Source organism: Gallinula chloropus, assembly GCF_964237585.1.
Source record: "Gallinula chloropus genome assembly, chromosome: 2".
NCBI classification, from domain to species: Eukaryota; Metazoa; Chordata; class Aves; order Gruiformes; family Rallidae; genus Gallinula; species Gallinula chloropus.
Genome location: NC_140086.1, coordinates 90,328,358 through 90,343,161, shown reverse-complemented (window position 1 = coordinate 90,343,161; position 14,804 = coordinate 90,328,358). Strand labels below are relative to the sequence as shown.

General features: G+C 40.6%; 1 protein-coding gene across 1 annotated transcript in view; it reads right to left on the bottom strand.

The window, feature by feature from the left end:
* Positions 1-2,448, bottom strand: part of NQO2 (N-ribosyldihydronicotinamide:quinone dehydrogenase 2) — a gene marked incomplete at its 5' end in the record, with an annotated part of 30,369 nt that extends 27,921 nt beyond the window's left edge. The window contains 2 exons of the mRNA XM_084260634.1: positions 837-896; positions 2,421-2,448. Of these exons, the coding sequence (XP_084116760.1) occupies positions 837-896; positions 2,421-2,448 (88 nt within the window). The remainder of the gene's footprint in view (positions 1-836; positions 897-2,420) is intronic.
* Between the last annotated feature and the right edge of the window lie 12,356 nt (positions 2,449-14,804).

The following is a 14,804-nucleotide window of genomic DNA, read 5'->3' as shown; positions in this document are numbered from 1 at the left end:
TATTTTGTTCCAAAGTAGAATTAGTTGCTAAATACTTATAACTAACTCAGCAAAGGGGAGGTAGCCATTTTGCCCTTCACTTATATAATACTTATTTCCTTTGTGAGAAGCCCAAAAGCTCCATACATCGATGGGATATAAAACATAAAAACCCCTTGAACTGAAATCAGTGCATCTCTACTGGTTGTCTGACCATGGATCTTTCCTGGCTGTTTGGTATAATCCCACATGGTTTTCACAGAGAGGTTTTTCCCTCCACTAAGAACTGTAGATCTTTGTTTTTTTATTTGTAGGGCTCATACAGTTCCCTTTCTAAACCATTCCTTTTCTTATCTTCCATTATTAGAAAAGTTAATTTGATGGAGACAACTTGGGACACTCGATAACCCAGTTTTCACTGGTTTTCACAATATTGCAAATATGCAGGAAGGTAAATTAATTGTATAAATTTAGGAGCTGCCTAGCACATTTGAAAGGGATCTAAAGTTTGGGAAAATATACAGGAGAACGACAAATTATATTTACTGTACTCAACAATGGGATCCAACCAGCTAGAGAAGAAAGTTATGAATGAAATTGAAATGCAATTTAAGTTTTGTTACAAGTTGATTTCAACTAGAATTGGATGCAGTTAGAATCTGTACTGTCAGGAATCCATAACCCACACTTTGAATTTGACCACCGTGCTGACCTTTACAGCCTACATTTACCAAAACTGACTGAAGATCCCTGACATGCTCTCTCTCCTTCACGGGGCAGTAGGACAGTGTTTTCAGCACATGGTCCCTGAGAGGAGGGTGACTCAGAGACAGGAGTGCTCCCGTGCAGGTCCCTACGTTGCGCCCGCATTTTGGCTCGCTCAATCCCTCCCGTCCGGATACGAACAAGGTCCGAGGCTGTTGTATGGAATTATTCATGAACGGTTAGTTTCACAGTGATATGTGCTCTCAAGCAAGAGGAACATACTCTACTAACACTTTCTGGTAGCCCACAGTACCCACATCCTCTGCAAGTGAGAGGCAATAGGTAACAAGGATGATAAAGGCGCCGCATGCATTCTCTGAAACTCACAGGTCAAGGCGAGGTTAGTAATTATCGAAAACTAAATGTTACCGCTCGGTCTCCGACCCTGGAGAACCCCTCTGCCCCCCACCCAGCCTGTCTTCTTGAAGAGCATGCAAAAGGTTGCACACAAAATGTTACGGTTGTTTGATGGCACCTGAATGACTCTGACAGCACAGGGCTTGATAGAATTACCTTACTGTGCTCCTGTGAAAAATAAATTGGCCTTGTATTGGACTGAGCGCAGAGCTGAGCCAAGCTGCCCAGTACTGTTCAGGGGGAGTCTGTAGCACAAGAGAAACTGAATCCCTTCAGGTATCTTGCAAGTGCAGCCACGGCCTGGACCATTCCTTGCACCATTCTGTGCTACCCTCCAGGTGTCGAGGGGGAAGTAATGGGAAAACAGCAAAATGTGGTGTTGCAAATAGAAGTTTCTCAGGGGTCAGTCAAAAGGCAAGTATGATACTGACTTGGCAGCAAAGAAAATGGAAGTGGCCTTGCTGTGGTAGGTTTTCTTTTGTCTCCGTGCACCACGAGGAATCTGCTTGTGCTGGTTACTGTGTAAAAGCTGTGTGGTGTTCCTTTAAATAGCTGTCATCATCAGGTGTGTTTTCTTGTCTGAAAGGGCTTGAAAATCACTGCAGCCCTGCTACAACAAATAGAGAGACTGATGTCTTGTACCAATAGCAGATGGTTTGTGTACACCCTAGAGTGCTAAGAGAATTCCTTTAGAAGATGTTTGGCATGAACATGAAGGAGAGGCACTTCATCCAGAGATGACACAGGTTTTGGACAACAGTAAGCTGCTTAGCTTCCTCCTTCTGTGTCTGGCACTTGGTCATTCCCTTCAATGTTTCAGGGGAACGAGAGAATTAATGTTCAATGATAACTCAAGTGAGGCCAACTTTAGTTGGAGAAGACTGTGTCTTGTTTTTCCCACAGGCTTTTTTCCTGCTGGTAGTTTCTGGGACTTTCCCTTGCTGGAAAGTTGGTTCTCTGTGGCTTCCAGCTTATGGCTAGCCTTCTCTCCAGTGCCCATCTGGCACTTTCAGGAGCTAAGCCAGCTTTCTGCTCTGTCTCACTACTCCCACTCAGCAAAGTTTGCAGAGCAGAGTTGGAGTAATAATCACACGGGAGGTCCCTTTCCTTAACCAAGTACAGCACTGTAGAGATTTCCTGTGCCTTGGGTGCAGGGCTTTGTACAGCCCAGTTGGCAGGTCCGGCATGGCCAGTTAGGGAAGTGGAGAAGGTGGCTGTTTCTTCTGGTGGCTCCATTTGCAAGGTGTCAGCCTTTCACATGGAGGTACTTGTGCCTATTTTTTTATATTTTTGTTCACCTGCTGAATCACTTCAGTTGCCACTTGTGTTCCGGAACAAGCCGTGCATCGTGGCTGGTGAAAGAAAGGTTCACTGGTTGGCAAATGAATCCTTGTTTGCTGCTAACAACTGGCAGGTGCCCTCTGGAGAAAATCATGAACAGGGGAACAGAGGTCTTTGGGAATTTTCCCATGGAACAGGGTGAGAGGTAGAGGGGGGAAGCAGAGCAGTGCATGGTGGAGAGGAAGAGTCAAATCCCTCAAGGGGTTTTGGTGTAGCAATGTTAGACTAGAAGCAGCTGCTGGTTTCACCCATAGCTAGCTATTTGAAGTTATTATGTAAGCATATTTGATTAAAATCATGCAGCATTTACCCATGCAACGGCCTTTAGTACCCAGGCTTGGCTGCCTAGCAGTTTGAAATACGCTATGTACTAAAGATCAGCATGGTGACAGCAGCCTCAGGATAACCAAAAGGTGCGTGCTGATGGCTGACTTTCTCAAAGAGTTTCACTTGGGTCATTCACTGAGTTAAAACAAAGTATGGCCCTTTGGCAGGTTTTCAACCTGGATCTGGGGTATTTTTCATGGAGATTTTGGATACATTCAGATCCACAATGGAGCAAGGCTCTAGGACAGGGACTGCAGATTACAGTTGAAAAGGCTTGGCGTGACTACCTGTGCGTTGATCTTGATGCCCAACCCGGTACAAATGAGAGCCATGTTGCTTTGTAATGGATCTACATAGAACTATATCTCATTATATTGTTTGTTCGCTTCTTATTTTATCTAGCTGAAGAGGAGAGCATAATATTCAGTGAAAGATTAAATTTGCACCCAAGTTTCTCCAAGTAACAGTGATGTGAGTAAAGTCATGTCCAGTCTCTAACTGAAATTAATTTTACAGGTTTATTGTCTTTAAAAAAGACCAAACAAGTTTATTAGTACAAAATCACCAAATAACCAGCATTTTTTCCTTCTGGGATTTTTGGTTACATGATTGATTAAAGTTCATTTTTTTTCTCTTTGTTAATGAAGCCACCATTAAATGTGAATGCAAAAAAGAGAATATTAGAGTTGAGATTCCTGGTTGTCTCATTTTTAATTTCTTCCATTTTCATATTCTTCACATAAAAGTCAGTCCCTGATTTAGATTATGACAAGATATATTGACAGACACCCACAGCAAACTATTAATACAGATTTTTTTTCGCTTGTGGCTCTTTCTCACTCGTGCTTTCTTAAAATAGGGGGAGAAAGTAATAACTTAGCATGAATTAGTATCTGTGGCATAAGGATCTAGTAGAAGATTTTTATCTCTAGACGCTGTGTAGAGACAAGGAAGGAAGTGGGATATCAAGTGAGAAGCTCCAGAATCGTATCCATTTACAAGTCTAAATATGAATTTCAGTGTTTGTCTGAATCTTTCTTTCATCACTAACATGAGATAAAAGGCGGAACTGGAATTATGGGTGAAAGAATTCATATTGTGTAATGTGCATCCCATGAATTGCAGCTACGACATTTGCCCTTCAGAACCATGATCCAAAGAAAAGAATATTGGTTGCACTACTTCAGTGTAAACAAAAGATGTCACTATCAGACCCAAAAAGCATTGAGCTAATTAAAGATTGTTCTGAAACTATTCAGACCATACCATTATGATATAACAGTGATTATTTTTAGTTTCTCTCTTTCTGCAAAGGGAAATCACTGAATACACTCTGTGAAACTACTTCATCTGGAAAAACAAAAATCAAAAAAACAAACAAAAAAAACCCAAACAAAAAACCCAACCCAAATTCTGATTTAGGATAGGAATGTTTATAGAAATGCTTCCAGGTTCCTGTAAATGCCCCCATGCTTCACACATCCTATCATGTGAAGCTGTTCTCGACCCTAAAGAAGATGTGGGTGAATCATTAAGCCAAAATGAAAGAAGAAGAATCTGGAGAATAGAAAGTTTGTGAATTGTCAAGACAGAACATTGCTTAGAGTGGAACAAAAGAGGAAGTTTTGAAGATATTGGAAAATCACACCTAAGAAAGAGATTATCTCCTGCCGTCATCCATGTTTTGGTGGGGTTAAACTGAATGCACTAGAGCAGCATGGATCTCCATTTTCCTGATCTCATTGAGGTCAAACTCCTATTCCTTTGGACAGGAGAGAAGACAATGGGAAAAGGCACAAAGCTGCACCAGGGCACATTCAGATTAGATGTTAGGAAAGAATTTTTCACTGAAAGAGCTGTTGGGGCCTGGAACAGGCTGCCCAGGGAGGGGATTGAGTCACTGACCCTGGATGTGTTTAAAAAAAAGGTAGATATGGTTTAGCACAGGACAGGAACGGTTGGACATGATGATCTTAAAGGTCTTTTCCAACCTTGTGATTCTTCTAGAAGTAGGACTTGATTCATGTGTTGCAGTCAGGCTAAGCAGCATGGCAGCATTTTCACAAAAGGAGCATCATATGAGGAACGTGATCCTCAGGTTTTCTTCAGTCTTTCTTTTTTTGTGGTCAAGCTCCCAGAAGCTTGGACTATTTTCTCAAAACAAGTATTTGGAAGAAATGCCCTATGTGCACACATGATACTCGTTATCCCTGCTTCCACTTCTGTCGAGGCATTCTCTGCTGTCATGATTCTTGTACATATTTCATTTTGCACTTTTTTCTTTTCCTCTGAGGTATGAACACAAGGTTCAGAGAGGAGGTAGTTCAAGGGCCAAAATTAATTGTCTCTCAGTTAGTCCCTTGGAGAATCTTTTAAATGCTCAGTACAACTGGAGACTTACATTCATTTCTCCGTGAGTTCTGTTTGCTCTGGGGAACTTCCCCATTTAGGGGGAAATCCATGTTGAGCCACAACAGGGGGAGTCCCAGGCAGCTGGACAAGAGGAGAGAGGGGTGTAAAGGACCTAGAAATTGCTTCAGAGAAACAAAGGCATTTGTGTAGCAATCTCTAGGGCACACCAGTATATACAACCGAAGTTGTAAGACCTGTAGTCTTGAAAACTAAGCCTACTAGTTGTTCCGTGATGAAACAAGCTGGTGACTGGTGCCACTGCCTGGAAATAGTGAGTTTGGGAAGTTGGTGAAAGCCAGTTGTGGGAACCCAATCTTTCAATACTTATTTTCAGGTCAGATTTTGATTACTGGCATTATGCATTGATCTAACACATCACTAGGTCAACTTAACTGTGGAAGTCATCCTATGCTGCGTTTAAGTAGCTTGTTCTGTGAGAACAAGTCAGAAGAAGAAGCCTTTTTGAACCTCAGTTCTGAACCTATCGAAACCAATGGAAGTTTTTCTATTTCTTACACAGGATCTTTAGACCAGAATATAATCTGAATGATAGTGGGAGTGTGAGTGGTTTGATCTTAATATAGATGAAGGATTAGAAAGAGTACAGTGCTGGTTTTCTCCCTTCTTATGAAAAACTCTAAGACAGGGGACAGCAGAAGATGTATTTAAAAATATTCGAATGTTGATAAAAGTGTCGATCCATTTTGGATCCCCTAAGAACTTCCCTGGAAGGGGAAAAGCACAGGATTCTTTTGTTTTCCTTAACGTTGCATCTCCTCAAACAAATCGAGTATGTCACTCTGTGAGAGAGTGTAGTGTTACATTAATTATAGCATGCCACACAGCATTTAATGAGAGCAAACTCATTCATTTGAATTCAGAAAAAAAAATCTAAAAGTCAAATGACTTCTGCTTCTTTAGAAGTTTGTATAATATGTAGAATTTTTATTTCTTAAGCTATTTCTATCATTGGCACCTTCTCCTACATTTTTTGCGCGTGTCTCTGTATAGTAAGTGGTTACACAGTGTATTTATAGATGCTATGGGTTGCCAATTCAAAATTTATTTTCTAGCAGTTTTGGGATATTGCTCTGTGGCTGTACTTCCCAGTTACAGTGTTGTAAATCTTATATGTAGATCAATAATCTGCACTGGCTAAGTAAATCTCTGTATGTAAAAAGCCTTTATTTGGGGTCATGCAGCAGCATAATCCCCTCACCTGGCACTGACATATTGTAGTAGTGGCTTATGTAGCTGTACCTCTGTGATGCACTGGATGATGATTTACAAATAAACTTTTTTTTTTTTTTTAAAACCTGCTCAGTTATAAGTGTTAGGGAGTTCATCAGGTCTTTTCTTTTGTACTGTCTTTATTTATTGATTTCCAAGGCTGTCCAAGACTGAAAAAATATGTTGTATGGTGGTGTGCCTGGAAATCAGAGTAAAGCTCATTTGCAGTAGGCTTTGTGCAACACCTTGCCACTGTAGCAGACTCTTCAGAGTATACTTGTTCTACTGATGCATCTAATCTAGCAGATGAGCGTGGTTAAACAGTAACATTTGGTGTTCAGTCGTCTGAGTTACAGAGGCATTTACAAACCTCACCCACAATATTTTAGAAGCAAATTTTATTTGGAAAGTGTGCAATTTACAGGACTGTTATAGTGCTTGGGATTACTTTAGGGCACCATAGCATTAATACAAGGACTACATATTAATTATTATTTTTTAAATTAATTTGCATATATTCCCATTGAAATTAATTTTTTACTCAGGTATTGCAAAACCCATTGCTGTCAAGATTGTTCTCTCCTTGTAGATATATTCCCATTGATATTAATTTTTTACTCAGGTATTGCAAAACCCATTGCTGTCAAGATTGTTCTCTCCTTGTAGAGTTTATAATCTAAGAGTAACTCAAAAAAGTAGAAGAACACAGTCTGGTAAGGAGAATGGAACTTACATTGATCTCACTACAGGATAAGTTTTTAGGACTTGTGGTGAAAGTGCATTTTAAAGGGAAATGTGAAGGTGCACATCAGTAGGATAGAAGAAAATACAAAGGTGCAGATCTCAAAATTTGATAGGTGTCCGTATCACAAGCTGTTTGGAAGGACCCTCTCATACTCAAGATTTAAATTGCAAGCAACACAGAAAGCAGATTAGACAGTCTAGACTGTGACAGGTCCTACAAGCAGATAGCTAGTGGGGTTACACTTAATATGATAGAAAAGTGAGAACAAGAGGTGTCTCAAGAAAGGGGATTAGATCAAAGTGCCAAGGTAGAACAATCACCTTTGCTGAAGCGTTTGCATGGTGCAAGACTGTGTTGCCAAAGCTAGGAAAAGAAACTACTAGGGGGAGAGTGATTAACTGTATTAAGCTTACACTGATAATTACACATCTACAGTGAGCTGTCAGAAAGACAGACTGAGTTGTTAGCTTTGCTGAAATGATTCATGCCTAGAATGGAAATGTGGATTTGTAAGTGATGAGCGTGAAGCTGTTAAGCGCGCTGGGGGAGTGGCTATTTAGACATAAGGGGCAGAAGAAAAGAAAGGAACCCAAACCCAGAGTTTGACAGAATACCCCATCCCCCTTGGAGAGCCAGAGTGGAATGAAGGTAACGCCAAACAGCTTTGTGAGCTGTTATGGAGGGTGTAGGAGAATTAGGAGAGAATGGAAACCCTGAAGCCAATGAACATCAAAATCTTCAGAAATTATGTTGTAGTTGTGTAAAGAACAACTAGCAGACCAACAACGAGTGGCCTGCAGCACTAGAACTGCCAACTTCAGTTAAAGAGTCACTAGAGACTATGGTCAAAATAGTTCAGTTGAATTCAACTGCAAGGAACCAAACTGGAGGAGGCCTAAGATGTAATTAAAAAAAGAACTCTAGACAGTGCTTGTAGGTACCATGTTCAACAACCCTGGAGTACCTGAAATCATTAGTTTGGTTTACTTGCTAAGTGAGACTACATGGTTCAGAATCTTAAAGTGAAGAGCTCTTCCATGTTGGAAGTACAAAGCCTGCAGGAAAGAGGTGTAGCTAGCTGAGGGAGACCCTGGTGGTACAGGATTAATTAGTCGAAAGAAATGAAAATGAGTGTAAAGAATAAAAACCTGAGTAACTGGTTTGGTTGAAAAAAACCCCAGAAACCCCACCAGTGCAAGGCAAATTAGTCAACAAAATCCCAAAACCAATAAATATAAATGGGTACAAAAGGAATAAAGTAACACAGATATTGGAAATTAACAACTAGAAATAATTGTTAGAGTTCAGAAAAATATACTTTAAAATCAACAGGAAGAGCTGTGTCAACATTGCTCTGATTTTGAGGAGACGAATTTGCGGCTTATATTTGTATTGATTTCTACTACATGAATATTAGTCATAATTTTAGGTATTTTGCCTCATTAATAAAGAAGATATTTACCTGCTCCCTAATGAATCTTATTCAACAAAGGTGAGAGAGAAAAGAGCTGTAGAAGTATCAGACATAAGGATAAAATCTAAGCAAGGTTATTTGTATTGGGAGGAGAAACAGATGGACAGGAAAAAAAGGTTAAGAAAAAGGGATAGGGAGTGATGCAGAAAAGTGCAAAATAGACCAGAAGATGGAGTAGGGAAGGATCGTGATGGCAGGAGAAGGTGTTAAATGAGGAGAGCAGATAAAAACTTCTACTTGTGAGGTGGAAAGAAGGAGGAAGCTAAAGGAAAGGCATGAGCAACAGAAAGCAAGCTAAAATGAGGAGGAAAATCACAGCATACATAATCAGTTATCACTTGAAAGAAATTGATGGCTTCTGGTATGATTTAGCACATGTTCTGTAAAATCCTTGGAGTCCTCAACCAGAAAGGAGATCCATTCTTTCAGACACTAGATAGCTTAGATAGCTGTAAGGACTCAACGCTTCTGCCCTGCTGGGCTTTTTTGAATGAAAACAACCTCTTTCCACAAGTACCTTCTTTTTGATCATAAATTCTAGCTCTAAGTTTACATTATATTTTTAATCTTTTAATGAAGACTAATTTTTTTTTTTTGCTTGAGAAAGACAGTTTAAATTTAGAGTTTACTTTGTTCTGGATTATTTGCTCACTCTCCAACATCTCACTTTATGGACCCACCCTCTTATATTAAAACATTCTGCTGATCATTACTGGCATGAGTGATTGTTGTACATGGAGACACAGGAAAGCTATCTTTCCTCTTTTCCTTCTAAATAGACAAGAAACTGCTGTCAGTACGGATTCAGTCTGCTTCAGTCCTTTAAATTTTGTCTCTGTTGCCTGTGGTAGAAGATCTTATTTTTTTCTTCCTTATTCAGACTACAAGTCTTTTGGAAATCACCAGAAGATTTGCTTGAATGTGGTCTGTCTTAGATACAGAGGTAAAATTTTAGAGCTAACTTCAGGATGGAAGACTAAAGGCATAGATCTGAATGATGAAATGAAATGTGGAAGTATTTGGAACACCACAAGACAGCAAACCATAATAAAATATTTGAAGTTCTAATTGGAATGCACCCAAAACGAGCAAAATGTTTCAGTCAGGAGCAAAGGGTGAGAAAACCTTTGGGAAGTTCCAGTAAAAGCTGAGATTTGATTAAGGCTAATCTTGAAGTTCCCCCACCCACACATGTCACCTGATATTCAAAACTACGCGCAGAAAACAGAAACTGTATGGAAGAATTTAGTTTCGGCTGCATTTCCAGGCCTTACTTGCAGGACCAAGACGAAATGACAAAAGTTAATCTCTTAGAAAGTAGGAACCTTTACTGAAAGGCTGCAGCATAAAGAAAAATGCCTTTCTTAAGAGACCTCCTTTTAAAGGGGAAGCAATAAAATAAGAGGTGTTGGTGTGTTTCTTAATTTCTGTTTAAAACCCTACAGTCATTGGAAGGAGTGGATGTGCAGCTCCGCTTTGCAAAGCTATGTTCCTGGTTGCAAAGATCTCAATGTCAGCATAAGCACGTGAAGAAGGTAAGAGGGAGAAAATAGCATGATGCCCATTTTCCTGAGGTGAAGTTCTTAGCAGAGCCTTCGGATGTGTTTGCCCTTTAGACTTCAACAGGTAAATAGATACCAAAGGTAGCTCGAAATAAAGGATCCTACTCTCACAGTATAAATTAGACATTTCAAAGACTTCAGCTGAACTACTGCTGTCTGAACTAATTCATATGAAGCTCTGCACTTACTGACATGCGGGAAACAGTTTTCTGAATCTGAAATCCAGTACCTTTGCTACCACCCTTCCTGTCATCCAATAATAAAGACACGAGGGAGAACTGGGAGGAAAGCTAGGATCATGGAAGTAGTCTGAATTTTTAGCTTATTTGGCTTAGCAGAAATTTTTTTTTTTTAATTAACTGAGGAGATGAGTTCTTTGAACAAAAGAAAAAATAAGGTTAAGGAAAAAGCTGCAATATTCTAGAATATCTTAAGTGAGTCAACAAGGACTGCAGAAAAAAAAATACAGAAATTGATGTATAGAAGTATATATAACACCAAATATCAAACTCAGGTCTATGGATCCCAACCTTAGGTCCCCGGTGACTGAAAGGAAGGGATGAGTGTAATAGATCTGATGTACAAAGAGAGCGCAATGTTTAGATACAGCTGGAGAGTGTGGGTTTACAGAGCCAGGTGAGTAAATGACGGCACAAAGCAGTTAGGCTGAGCTGAAGATGTTTGTGTTGTCATAATGACTGAGATTATGGAGAAGGTTTTTAGGAGGAAGGGTTAAAGTTCTGTCTGTGTTGTCTTTAAAGCTGATGTCTAGGCAGGAGGAGAACACAACCACCAAAACAAGGTATTTGTTAGGAGGCCAGGGACAAAACTGAGAAAGGCCAAGGCCAGCGGCCTAAGCTACAATAGCTGCACTTTTATGGGAGATCCCTTCACAGCAAGTGATATAAGCAGAATCATTGAGTCCAAGACTAATTCATATTGGAAGGGATCTCTGGAGGTCACTTAGTCCAATCTCCTGCTCAAAACAGGGGGCATGTCAGAGTCAGATCAGGTTGCTCAGGCCTTGCCCAGTTGGGTTTTGTTACACACGGTCTCTCTGGGCACCTGTTCGAGTACTTAACCACCCTCCCTGTGACCAAGCATGAAACTTTAGAGGACCGTGTTGGATGTTGGAGAATGGTACAATCATTTTATTTTATAAGGATGATTTCAGCACTAGGGTGGAGTGCCAGAAGTGCTTGGTGAATGAGGTTTCAGGGCTGGCAGGTCAAGACCAATTTTATATAAGCCCTTGAAGTATGGCACAGAAAGAATCGAGACTTCTATAAAAAAACCCTGTGAAGTCTAGAGATACAAGAACTAATATTTGATTTACATCAGTAGATAGACTCTTAATTCTTATGTGATTCTGCAGATGTTATCTCTTACAGTGGCTGACCTGCCCATATTTCTAACCCAGGTTTATGTCCCCCACATCTGAAATGTTCATGGTCAGATACCTTCTCTAACGTTTACAATATTCTGGGGAATGAGAGCCAGAATTAAAAAGGATTTAATTCATTCAGAATGCCTTCAAGAGTGGATCTTCTGTTTAGAGGTTCTTTTTGGCTTTCAAAATACAAGGGGGATGCCTCCTACTGTGCAAGCATCACCTAAACGAAAGCCAATAAAAATGCTGTTGATTTTGGTGGAAGCAGTTTGATACTTTGCGGTTTTGAAAATTCTACCTATAGATGACAATTGAAACTACTCATAATACTAGCTGTGATGGAAAAAAATGCATCTCATATTTGGGACTGTGAGTTCCATTTCACAACCTAGTAATGCGGTGTACTTGTGTAGGTGCCACACCAGCTCCGTTTTCTCAGCTCTGTGCCACACGCAGAGTGACACCCTGCCTGAGGCAAGGCAGAACCACTTTGTTATCAAAGAGTGTCTCAGGGGGGCACGAAATAATGAAACAATAGCCTGAATCTCACAAGCATGCAATGCACACAGCAAATTTCCGGCTAAACAGCAACCTGGATCTTTATTCAGCTGGTAAGTAAAATTTATACTAGGCATAGTACATCTCAGGTTCTAGGGAGAGACTTGTACCTTGTGGAAGTTCTAGATTATTTGCTGGAATGCGCTGCAGTTGCCCACAGGTTTGTGCATCTAGGCTTCACTGCTGGTGTGAGATAGGAGTAGCTCTGTTTTGAGGCCAACCTCTAGCCAAGCTAGTGTTAGGATGCAGCTAAGGTGGATAGTTCCTGGTCTCAGGAACTGGATAGTTTTCTTCTGTTTCTTAATAGAGAGGTAGCTTCAAGGTCTAAATCCCCTTTACACGAAGGGTCATGCTTGTGACTTTGCTGCTGCCAACAGAAATGTCACCATTTCTCTTGCTTTTTTGCCATGATACTAACATCAGGATAGGGCGACTGAAGGCTTACTAAAGAGAGATCTACATCTTAAAGCCAAGAAGAGCTAAAGGCCACATTAAACGTGACTGTTCTCAAGTCCTCACCATGGAAGAATTCTACTTTCTATAGGAACTGCTGACATCATGTACATTGGTAACCAGTAAAGGGGGTTTCCCCTAATTTTCTCTCTATCCATCTTGTAGTGATGACTCGCTGAAGGAGGTGATTCAGTTTCATTGTGAAAAAGTTCAGTCTTTTGCAGCATGGGCTTCCACAGCTTGACTCAATGTATACAGGAGCACTTCCTTCGTTTCACTTTATACTCCAGTCACCCTGAAACCAGTGAGTGTTCATGGAAAATATTAAGGGATATAATATGATGTTCTGGAGGAAAAAAAAATATCAAGATGGAAAGAAGGCATCATGAGCTCTAAGGATCAGGTTGGTTTTACGCTATCACGTTATACATGTAAATAAGGACATTTATGATGGGAAAAACTGAAGACAGAGCAGAACTGCCCTTGAGATGTTAAATCTGGTTGAATTCATAAAACCCAACAATGCCATTGGTGACCTCAGGGAGCAGTAGATACTGCTGTATATAAAAGATCCTTATTTTGAGCCGAAGTTGAAGAACAAAAGACCAGTTGTGCCTAGTCAGACAGAAGGTCCTTTTAGTCCTTTTCCAGTGGTGTCTGATACCAGATGCCTGGGGGGGGAATTAAAATGTCAGGTGAGGATGGAGTGAAATTTTTCTAGAATCTTCTTCTGGCCTTCAATGACGCATAGCTCATGGACTTCCATTGCCAAGGGCTTTCCTATTCAGTGATCCTTTATGGATTTTCCCAGTCGCTTAGTGAGCTCATAGGGCATCTTTGTGCACGCAGGCTCTTGCAGCAGGGATTTCCGCAGTTGCGCTCAATGTATAGAGGACCACTTCCTTGGCTCCAGCCTGCTCTGTGCAAGTCGTATCTGATGCCCCTTAGATCCTGTTCACTTTCCTTATGGCACCTACTTTAATAGATGTCTAAATACATCCTTCATCAGTCACCACTTTTCCAGGACGGAGTCTTCTGAGCCTGTATCTTACAGAGCAGCATATTCCAACTTGTGCAGGTAACACATATATCTGTGAGTTAGCCTCAAGTTCCAAAGCTTCCAGATGAACAGGTAGTTTGGAAGGAAGGCTTGCTGACTTGAGATGTGTTTTACCCATAGGAAATTTTGACTAATTTAAAATAATATGTTATTTTCATGAAAATTACTGATTTAGTGATAAAAGCATGAAAGTTTTGGCCATACTCATTCTCATCTCTCTTCATCTCATTTCTTCCCATAAGATGGTTTAGAAAGTAGGTATTTTGGTTTACTTGAAAGCCCAGTTTTACTTTTATACTGGAAACCAGTTTAGCCAGAAAAATCCAGCCATTTCTCTGGAAAAAAAGGTCCCAAATCAAACTCCTCTGCATGGTTGTTTTCATTCTCAGTGGCTGAAGCCCACATTTTTGGAGGGCAGAAGGGAAGGTAAAAGGCAGACTCTCTTAAAAAGGGAGGCAAGCAGTCAGTTATAACTAGTGTTTGACCGATTTACCTTTCAGGTATTATTCTTCTACATTTGGGTCTCTAGAGAATGATAGCGAAGCTTGGACCTGTGATTTGGGAGCAAGAAGGTTACTTGGAGGATCGGTGAGGTAAATAATGGACAAAGATTGTGGGGCAGGATAAAAGGAGAGTTGGGAAAAATGTACTGCAGAAACAGTGCGATCTTTCTTCCACACATGCAGAAAACCTGTGCTTTGGCTTTTAGATTGAGTAATGATCCATCACTGCAACAGAACAAAGAAAACAAATGTATGTTTTCTTCCTCATTCTGAATTTGCCACATGGAGAGAGGGAAACAGCTTCTTGATTTTAATATTTAGCATCAAAGTTTTCAGTAGAGAACTGAGTATGCATTGAAGGTGCCAGACTAATAGCACAGAGACTGAAATCCTGTGTAACCACAGAAAGGCTCGCAGAGGGAGCAGCAATGTAGACTTCTCAAATATCACAGAATAATAGAATTACAGAATCTCCTGGGTTGGAAGGGACCCATAAGGATCGTCGAGTCCAACTCCTGGCTCCACACAGGACTAGCCAAGTCTGAGCATGTGACCGAGTGCATTCTCCAGATGTTTCTTGAACTCAGCCAAGCTCAGGGCTGTGACCACTTCCCTGGGGAGCCAGTTCCAGTGCCCAACCACCCTCTC